This window comes from Crocodylus porosus, unplaced genomic scaffold (assembly GCF_001723895.1).
Source record: "Crocodylus porosus isolate Cpor-Errol unplaced genomic scaffold, CroPor_comp1, whole genome shotgun sequence".
Classification (NCBI taxonomy): Eukaryota; Metazoa; Chordata; order Crocodylia; family Crocodylidae; genus Crocodylus; species Crocodylus porosus.
Window position 1 is genome coordinate 12,756,887 of NW_017728923.1, and position 10,694 is coordinate 12,767,580.

At 43.4% G+C, this 10,694-nt stretch overlaps 1 protein-coding gene and 1 long non-coding RNA gene across 3 annotated transcripts in view; one reads left to right on the forward strand and one right to left on the reverse strand.

Annotated features, from left to right (window-relative positions):
• Positions 1–8,575, forward strand: part of ABAT (4-aminobutyrate aminotransferase) — a 130,084-nt gene extending 121,509 nt beyond the window's left edge. For both annotated transcript variants that reach the window (XM_019540086.1, XM_019540085.1), the window contains exons 13-16: positions 747–914; positions 3,273–3,419; positions 5,085–5,196; positions 6,239–8,575. In XM_019540086.1, the coding sequence (XP_019395631.1) occupies positions 747–914; positions 3,273–3,419; positions 5,085–5,196; positions 6,239–6,360 (549 nt within the window). In that variant the 3' untranslated portion in view covers positions 6,361–8,575. The remainder of the gene's footprint in view (positions 1–746; positions 915–3,272; positions 3,420–5,084; positions 5,197–6,238) is intronic.
• LOC109313483 overlaps positions 7,652–10,694 on the reverse strand; it is a 3,616-nt gene continuing 573 nt past the window's right edge. The window contains exon 2 of the long non-coding RNA XR_002102061.1: positions 7,652–9,660. This is a non-coding gene — a long non-coding RNA (uncharacterized LOC109313483). The remainder of the gene's footprint in view (positions 9,661–10,694) is intronic.

Genomic DNA, 10,694 nt, shown 5'->3' on the forward strand with positions numbered 1-10,694 from the left:
CCCATCCTATTCTCATCCGCCCACCCCTGTAACCTGCCTAGGTCTGATTGCGGCCTATTCCTCCCTTCTCGCGTGCCCACATCCCCCCACATCTTAGTGTTGTCAGCAAATTTGAGCAGGGTGCTTTTTATCTCCTTGTCCAAGTCATCGATGAAGATGTTGAACAGTGCGGGCCCGAGGACTGAGCCCTCCGGAACCCCACTGCCCACATCCCTCCAGGTCGAAAATGACCTGTCCACCACCACTCTCTGGGTACAATGTGCTTTAGTTCAAAAGCATACTGCCACTATTTTCTCTGAGTTAATGCACATTTTGCCATTTATACAAAAATACCCAGTGCAGCACCAGGAGCTTTTGAAGGCATCCACTACATCGGATGCATGTGTAAAAATGCCCATTAGTACCAAAGTGCTCCTGGGAGTTTTAAAAAGCTCCCCATATGCTTTTCCCTATCCTTTCAAAATGTTTTAGACCTGTCTGTAGAAAAACATAGTTCACTGCTCAGTTGCCTTCTAGTGCTTGTATAAAAGAACAGGCTACTGAGCACCTTCTAGATAATGAACTATATTTTGATGTCTTCATCACAAAGAAATAACACAGAAGTTGCTCAGAGAGAGGCACTCAGAACAGTTCTCCTTATGTGTTTTAGTCTGTGCTGGCTCCTAGTATTTATCTATTTAGTAAAGGTAATTTTTTGTTTGGGAAATGCAGATTCATGGTCCTTCTCTCTTGATTTATCTGGACAGCACGGCTGTGCATTTCTGGTGGATGAGGTGCAGACAGGATGTGGTTGCACTGGGAAGTTTTGGGCCCATGAACACTGGGGCTTGGATGACCCAGCTGATGTGGTAACGTTTAGTAAGAAGATGATGACTGGAGGGTTTTTTCACAAGGAGGAGTTCAGACCCAATGCTGTAAGTGTTTTCAGTGAACCAAAGATTTTGCTTTTCTAAGACTTAATGAACAAAGAATTGTGAAAATATTCTGGAACTATGGATACTTTTCAAATGCCTGATAAGCAGGGATCCTGGTTTGCTGTGACCAAAAAATGCAAATTATCTGATAAAACCCCCAAAATCCATTATTAAAATTAAAGGCCTCCAACAGCCCCCCTGGCCCTGCTGGTGCCCCTCTTTCCCCCACAACAGTCCCTCAGCCCTGCTCATGCCTCTTGCCCCCCCATGCACAGCCCCTGCCCCCTTGACCTGCCGGAAGGGGCCCCCAGCTGTCAGGGCTATGGGACCAGGGACCACGGTCCACTGCTCCCTGCCCTCAACAGAAGGCAGCTGCAGCAGGAGCACAGAGCCAGCTCCCCCGCTGCTGCTGACTTGGACAGGGGTGGGGCTGCCTCTCAGAGGCTGTGTGCACTCCTGGGGAGTGAGGGGGACCTGTGCCCCCAAATCTGTATGGGAGCAGGCTATGGGCTTGAGCTTCCCCCTGACAGGGCTGCTGTACCCCTGCAGGCAAGACCCAGCACAGCTGGAAACAGTGGGGCTGCACCAGGATCTCCTTGCCCCCCCCATGCCTCCTGCACCTGCTGCTGCTCTGAACCCCATGCCACTTCCCACAGTGCAGCCCCACATGCAGGAGGTGCATCGCTGGGGCAGTGCGGAGCAAGCAGCCGCTAGGAGATCCCCACGTGGCTAGAGCGCAGGAGGTGCAGCCCCGCTGTTCCCAGCCGTGCTAGGTCTTGCCTCTGGGGCTACAGCGGCCCCACAGGAGGGAAGGAGGGAGGGAGCTCAAGCCCATAGCCTGCACCCCCATACAGATCTGGGAACGCGGGTTTCCCTTGCCCTCTTAGACTGAACAATACTGAGCGCCCAGCTGGCTCCACATCGTCCTGCTCCTGGCTGGTGCCTCCATGTGTGGCTTCCATTAAGGGCTGCTAGAGCCACTTCAGTTTCACCTGCCCCGGCTGGGAACTCTGGCTATGAGCAGGGAAATGTGGAGCTGGCCACACACTCCACGTATTTCCCCAATACCTCCCCGCTAGCAGCCGGAGTGCCTGGCCAGCTCCACATCTCCCCGCTGACAGCTGGAGTGCCCGGCTAGGGGCACGTGAAACCTAAGCGGTTCTAGCAGCTCTTAAGGGAAGCCACACATGGAGGCACTGGCCAAGCATTCCATGTATTTCTCCAGCACCTCCCTGCTCCCTCAGCCCCCAACCAGCTTCCATCCCACACCTGCCCTGCAAACCCCCAAGCCCCTGAAAGCCCCACTTACCAGTTCACAGGCTCCAGGAGAAAAGTGAGCCTGACCTAGCCCTTGCAACTGACTAAAAGCCACAGGCTCTGCCCATCCCCCTCTGCCCCTCCAGGCAGGTTTGGGGCTTTCCCACCCTTTTCGCAAACAGCTTTTGAATGCTGGAACTCAGCCAGCTTGCAGAACTCTTTGCAAAAGGGGAAAATCCATGGGTTTCTCTGATAAAAGAGAAAATCCATGTTTTCTCTGATAAAACCAGGAAATCCATGTGTTTTTCTGTTTTTCCGTGGGAAACGGACAACCTGGATCCCTGCTGATAAGCAGATGTTGCATCTACAGCAAAATTGGCTGGCCTGCAATTGACTTTATCTGGTATGTGGCACCATAGATGGTATATTTACCAGCAGAATGAAGCTGTTTCACAAATATGCTCTCCCTGGTTCCACAAGCATAGGCATTAGCCTGCTTCTCCACTCCCTTCATACCTGCCAGTCTTATTTTGTATTGGAGTTACAGTAGCATAAAACTGGTGTGAGGAAATGAAGAAGGTTCACCATTTCTAATGTGCTTATTTTCAGCACCAAATGTGAACTGTCCCTGAAAAATGTCTCTGTGGTTTGCAGGGCCTATCTCCTGTGTTCAGGTCCTATAGATTCTGTTAGAAACAGCAAAAAGATTAGTGTATTTTTACAAACTCAACGTATGAAAACTGAACTAATGGAAAAAACTATGAAACTTCTAGGCAAAAGTACGCAACATGAATGCCTGACCTCCTTATACCTGTGGCAGTTTCAAAGAGGTCACATTAACTGTAGGACAGTGTAGGTTTGAATCTTAGTGCAGTGGCTTCTCCCTGGCTCTACCTGGTCATGGAGGGGCTTCCTGGGAAGCAGACTTTCTAAGTTCCATAACCCAGAATAGTGAGGGGGGCCCACCATGCATTTTTGATGCTTGTGTTTGTGTTAACATTTACATGCTCACATTCTTTTCTGGAGAGTACTGCTTTGGTTTGTCTTTAAACATATTCTACTATATATATAATTTGTTTTGTTTTTCCTCCCTTCCTCAAGCCATACCGGATTTTTAACACTTGGCTTGGAGATCCTGCCAAAAATCTCATGCTCGCTGAAGTCATTAATATAATTAAAAGAGAGGACCTTCTAAACAATGCAACCCATGCAGGGAAAGCACTTCTGACTGGGCTGTTGGACTTGCAGGTAAACGGCTGAAATGCTTTGTATGGGTATGAGGAGAAGAGTGGATTAAGAACATAGGGAATATCTGATCAGAACAGTTGCCCAGACAATCAGTAGTATATTACCTTAGGCAGCAGCAATACATGATGCTTTAGACTAGTGATTCTTGACATTTTTAGTCTCAAGGCACTGCCTTGGAAAGTGCCAGCTGTTAGCTTTCTTGTTTTGGACTATGGAAAATAATAGAGCAATTCTTGTGCTGCTGAGAATTCAGATACATCATAACAACACGTCAGAAAGTTTTCTGACACCATGGATTCCTATTTGAAGTCTCTGGGTTAATCCTGTGAATCATATGCAGCTGTTTGCCCAGCAAAGAGTGCTAATATCGCATAGCACCCTGGAACAACCTTAAAAGGCTCTCATGGCATTCCAGGTGCTGCAGAACCTTGGTTGAGAATCACTGCTTTAGATTAAGCCTGTGCACGCAAGAATTGGAACCCAAACAACCAAGTGCCACTGCTTTTGCAAGAGGAAAAAGAAAACGTTTTAAGACCTGATCTGTGTTTACAAATAATTCCAGAATAATTGGAAGAGACGATACCTGGATCAAGGGTTTTTATGGCTATTCATTGAGAGGTACCAAACTAGCTAGGTGCACTTTTGAACTGAGGCATTCATGTCACTTAAAAGTTGCCATGATTTGAAAATAAGGAAAATGACTGCAAGCATGAAGATGGACAAAAAGGAGGTAGTACAGCCAGCACAGTTCTTTGCAGCGTTAATACTCCTCTTCCTTTAATCTCCTCTTTCATCATTGTGCCTCATGTCAGACATGACATTGTGGATATATGGGGCAAACGAAAACTGTAGTTAATTTCAGGTTCCAGGTCTTGGGTCCTGAAGTTGGGCTACGATGGCCTAGATGCCACTGCCTCAATTTCAAGGATTTTTTAATCAGTAGTAGTCATATGGATCAAAATCATATCCAATTTTTTCGGTGTGCAGCAGAGTCAGTTGCAGCCAATATCCTTCAAGTGTAGTGGTTTCTAATTGTGAAGACTTTTAGGCTGTAGAAAACTTCTAAATGTTGCCTTTTTCAGTATTCAAAAGAAAAGAGCTTGACTTTTATTAGCCTCCTTTAGAAAGCAAAGATTGGACTTTGCATGAAACAGGCATTGGAAATTGAAAATAACTACTGTGCATACATAATTAGAATATAATACTCTATATTCAGTATTAGAATATATTTGGATGGCAACATTAGCAGCTTATTGCAACATGGAGATGAGTTGGGTGTCTAGTGACAATCTAAGGCTGTCTTGGTAGTATCCTAAATATATAGACTGGGTACATTTTAAAAATCCAAATAATTACTGGCTAATAGTGGTCTGATTCCTTGGTTCTGAATTTGTAACCTCAGTCAGGTGACAGAACATTTACACAAGCAGTGTGTTTTAGTCTCTTATTGCTAGAAACACCAGAAAGTTTTGCAGCTGGGTAATAGGTCACAGGGCCATGGGTCAGAAATTTAAACCAGTACTCCCCTATCTGTTGAAACTGAGAAGACTGCTTCCACCAGTGGAACTCCAAGGGGCACACAGTTCAGCAGCAAACATCCTGAAGTGCAACATACCTTCTTTGGTTTTTTTAGGCTCGCATAATACTCATATAACATTTTTTTAGGCTCGTTATCCCCATCTAATCAGCAGAGTGAGAGGACGAGGGACATTCTGTTCGTTTGATGCGCCAAATGATGCAACTAGGGACAAGTTAATTACCATTGCCAGAAACAAAGGTAGGATAAAGTCTGTAAGTGTACATAATTAATTCCAGGTTGCTTTCAGTACAGCATCCCAGTCACTACATTTTGCGTTTCCCTTGTTTGCATTACCTTCTCTGTATGTAATATGCCAATGAACAAAAACACATTCCAGCTACTCTTGTTAAATTCATGCTGAATAAGGTCAAAACCAGGTTGTCATCTCACCCTGGCTGAAAGAATCTTAAGTTTCTGCCTCGTTTTCAGTGCCCCTCAGGATTCTCTGAATTCTTACTCTTCCAAGGCAAGGGCTAAAGAACAATCTGATGGTATGTCTTGGGTTTGCACTCAGTACAGCCTCTCAGCTCTGCTCCATCTCTCCAGGGTAGGTGTACTGTACTGAAACTACCATCAAACCAACATTTAAAAAAAAAATAAAGAAAAATCAGTGGCCTCGTGGAAATCAAGGTGGCAGAGAGCTGAGGGGTAAAAAGCACTTTGAGGATTAGACCAAATTAGTGCTGAAGGACAGCATGGGGTCTGTGACACAGCACAGCTCCAGGGAATTTAACAGTGCTGCCACCTTAGTCTAGAACATTTTTGTACTATATATTTAAGAAAAGCAGTTGTTAAATGACTAGCCTGGCCCCTCTGGCAGTTCTTCTTTATCTTTTGAATTCATCAGTGCTTGAAAACCTCTAGCAGCACATGAAACTAACAAACTTCTTTCTGCAATGTAAGCTGTCACTGCTAGAAACATTGGTGCTTGATTTAATATCTCTCTGTGTGAGCTTTGCTGTGCATGGATTCTATCTGTTCTTATTAGTACTCACACTGTTTACCACATTTCAGACCTCTGCTGGGCATCTCCAAAACAGCTTCCGTGATTGTTTATTTGTTGAAAGGTCAGCTCACCGCCCCTCTGCCCCATAGAAAACACCACTTACACCTTTACACAACTGGGGAGAGTGCTGGGGAGAAGCTTGTGCCAAACCTCTCTGCACTTTATTCAGAGAGAGCAGTATGTTCCGAGTATCCGAAACGGAGAAAATAACTAGAATACGTCTTCTTGCCCTAGGTGTCGTGCTGGGAGGCAGCGGTGACAGATCGATTCGTTTTCGTCCGACCCTAATTTTCAAGGATCACCATGCACATCTCTTTCTGAACATCTTCAGTGACATCTTAGCAGACTTCAAGTAAATGAGGAATCCACTTGCACTGAACAATCTGATCCTTTAAGATTATAAAATTAGTTGACTTAAATCATATATTTTCACATACAGGATAAAAGGTGAATTCATAAATTAGGTTTGTTTTTGTCCACGCTTACCATCAAGGTGAGCTGCTTTTAGCTAGCATACTGGACACACGCGGAGCTTTGCAATTGGTTGTGAATTTCAGTTCCCCAACAAGTGCACTCAGATGACCATGCTGTGAGCAGTGCATTGGGGCTCTTGCACTTGCTTGGTGCTGGATTGCACTCCACTGTCAGCCATGCCACCTGGCCTATTCCAGAAGTAAGAAAGTCCCAATGTGCATTGCCATGCATCTTTGATTGAATAAACATGACAGCAATAGCTCTCTCTTCATGGTTAAACACCCTAATTTTGCTTTCTCCACTTTGTGTCCAAAGGAAGCAGCAGGCCTTGTGGGTGTGGGGTGGAAGGTTAGGAAATGTCTGCCAAGCAGAAAGTGCCATTGTCTAAGTTATTAGCATAAGAGAACAAGTGTTTCAAGGAAAGTTCTGCTTTCCAGCACTGCCAAGTACAGTATTGCACAGAATCACTTCCAGCTCTGTTCCCATAAATACAAAGTTTGCCCTACTCTACCTTCAGCATATACCCGGTGTTTCAGAAACACTAACGCATGTGGCCAAATTGCAGTGCTGTACATGAAAGTGAGGAGCTATAATTCCTTTCTGACCCTTGATTTCAGAATACCTTTGACTTGTTAGTTATTACAATCTAAAGAGCCAAATGTATGTACACAAAACCAAACCCAAAGGTTTCTCTTGTAATGGAGCATTAGGAAAGAACACAAAGCATATACTGTACTGCAGCCTCAAAGTATTGGTCTAAAATGTCAAGACTTGTAGGATTATTAACCTGCTTGCCCATGATATACAGAATAAGTATAAGCAGACATTGTGCAAAAATGCAAAAGCATTGCTTTTATCTGAGCACTTCCTAACATCAGATCCATTTTGATTCCTAAATGTGCCCCCATAATGCGAAGTATTTCTGTTCCTTTAAGAGAATCTTCTTTCCTACAGCAGTCGTTCTTCAGGAGTCCTTATGAAACCACAGGATTTATGAATGTCAGTGGTAGTTTATTTGTTTGCTGTTAGCTCCTTTATGCATGTCATTCATGTATCTATAGAAAGGCTGTTTTGCCTGAGGCTGAGTTGTTGAGCTGGCACTGACATTTATTTCCTTTTTCCTGACAAAAGAGCACTTGAATTTTGGGACTCAGACTCACTTTACATTATAAAGCTTTATAAATATTTTGAGTCTGCTAGGGAGTGTATCAGGTGAAACAAAACAGTAAAATTATTACGTGTCCAGCATGTCTACCATGAAAATCAGGATAAGACCATCAGATGAGGGGATTCTAGTCAGAAAATTTCAGTGAAAGACATACCTACATCCTTAGGCCTGCTTTTGAAAATCATCCTTTTGTGGCAAAAAGATTTAGTTAGCTTTAATAATTAGTGGCAACAAGCACCCAAGGAAACTAATTGCTGCTAGTTTAAAAATAACCAGGTCTGAGTATGTCTGCCTCTACTACACAAGTTTCTGGCACCTACTGGTCTGTTTTCTTTGTGTAGATTTAGCCTTGTGAAGTTTACATGCAAGGAGTTCAAAGGTGAGAAAATACGTAGCAAAAAGGATGAACGAATGTAGATTGCAGATGCCCTGACAGAGTTGGCAGGTAACTGTACAGCAAAATCTCATTGTCACTGCAGTCCTAGTAAACCTAATACTTCCCAAAAGAATATCAGAATAAAGAACTGCAATTGACAGCATTTGGAGAATTAGTTTGTTCAACATATCACTGCAGTAGATTTTAATAAATGTCTCTAGCAAGTCTTGTACTTTTACAGAATCAAAGGTCCAGTAATTTTAAGTCTTACTGCATCCTCACTTTTATTATACTCTAGGTGTTTTTATAATTTTTACTGACTGTGCACAACATATACTGATTAAATCATGTTAGAAAATATAGAAAGCACCAGAGCCTACATATAATGAAGTAATATTGTTTACAGCGTACTGTGGACAGTGCCAAATAAATGTTTAAACAAGAATACCTAACTGCACTTCATGATGTAACTGATACCCATTCAAATACATCCATAAAATAAAGTCCGTTTCCTGTGTAATCAGTATTCTTAAATAAAATATTTATAATTGAATTCCTCCAATGGTCTTTTTCACTGTTACAAATATACTAACTTAACTGTTTTTACTTACCTTTTAGAAAATTATTTTTTATGTGCACAGATACATACACAGTCCACTCAGATCTGTTGATACATTGATCTGCTCGCTGACTTTGTTTCTAAGCCAAGAGGAAGCACAAGGGAACACAACTGATTTCTCACTTCCTCTTGTTTTGCTTCAAGAGTGTTGATGTCAGGTATGTTTTAGGAATAACTTGAACTCAGCCCATTAGCTCAGCATTACTAAACTGCAAATCAGGGCTAGTCTCTCTGATGTGTTTTAATAGTAAATAACTCCTTGTACTTTTGCAGATGCTCCCCATCCTCCTCTTCCTCCCCAAAAAAGAGGGGATGGAGAGAAGGAAACAATCCTGGAAATTATAGCAAACTCCGCCAAGGTAAGAGACTGAGAACTCAGTTACCTGGTGTTGACCCTGGGTTTGCTAAAGTGAGTTACTCTGAATAATAAATACAGAATGCCAGTAGGGCTTACCTCCAGCATGTCCTGATAGATATGTTAATATTTCAGTTCAACAGACTATCAAGATTATATTTCCATCTGATTCTCATTCTACTCTGAAGCAGTTTTTCTAACAACTGATTAAGCACTTCAACACACAGGAAAGTAGGGAGTGTATTCAAAGATGCATAGGTCACATTTAAAAAAAAATCTAACTGAATGTCCATTTATACAGATTAAAAGACTGAGGCACTGAGTTAACAAATTTTTGCAACTTTTGCACAGTTGAGGTTAGAATCCTTCAAATTCCCGAGGTCCAAAGTATATTAATGAGCAATTCCTGTCCCCTCCAGTAAATGTTTCGTGTATGTTGGGGGCAAATTGTACTGAAGCACAGCAGGATTTCGTGGGAAATGCTTAACAATGACTTGGGGAATGTTCTTCTTGTGCACTGTGCACAGCATTTGCTGCTGCTCGCAGCATGGCAGCCCTTATACACAGAGTGGTTTCAAACTGCCTAGCCTTTTTTCTTAGCCCTCTGAAGAGTCTGTGTTGCTGCTTTTTCTCCTAGTCCTCTTTCACCCACCTCCTTGTATTCCTGGAGTGAGAGAGAATTGTGTGTTAGCATGCAATGCATTTTCAGGGAACTTCTAGGTAAAACATTAGACATGTATGTAATTGTGAGTTTGTCACACTGGTAACAGAATAATCAAAGAAGCTGTAATGAAGAATCTGAAACAGGTGCTTCAAATAATAGATCCAGAACAGACCTGAAGTTTTTCCAGTCTAACCACCTGGCCTGCATAGTATCAGCTATACTATCCCTTTAATTTTCCTACACATTTCCATTTATGGCTGGGTCATTCATTTCCTGTTCCTGTTGCTCTATAGTTTAATTGTTATTGGCACCAAAAGTGTCCTTAGCTGAACCATACTATGATTCATATATTCATAGACATTAGGGCTGGAAGGGACCTCGGAAGATCATTGAGTCCAGCCCCCTGCCCAAAGGGCAGGAAGTCAGCTGGGGTCATAGGATCCCAGCAAGATAAATATCCAAACTTCTCTTGAAGGCATTCAAAGTAGGTGCTTGAACCACCTCCAGCAGCAGTCTATTCCAAACCTTGGGGGCTCAGACAGAAGGAAGAACTTCTTTACTATCCAGCTTGAAATGGTCTTGGAGGAGTTTATAACCGGTTCGATCTTTTCATCCCTTTGGATGCTCTGGTGAACAGACATTCCCCCAGGTCCTGGTAAGCACCCCGATAAACTTAAAGGTGGCTACCAGGTTCCCCGAGTCTGCACTTTTCTAGGCTGAAGAGTCCCACGGCTCTCAGTCTCTCATCATAAGGTCTGTTTTCCTGACCTCCGATCATGCGCGTGGCTCTCCTCTACACCCTCAAGCTTATCCACATCCTTTTTGAATTGTGGAGCCCAGAACCGGATGCAGTACTCCAGCTGCGGCCTCACCAAGGCCGAGTACAATGGGAGAATGATGACCTGGGATCTGCTTGAGAAGCATCTATGAATGCAAGCCAGCATTTTGCTTGCTTTACTAGCCGCAGCATCACATTGAAGACTCATGTTCATCTTGTGGTCAATCATGACCCCCAAGTCCCTTTCATCCATAGT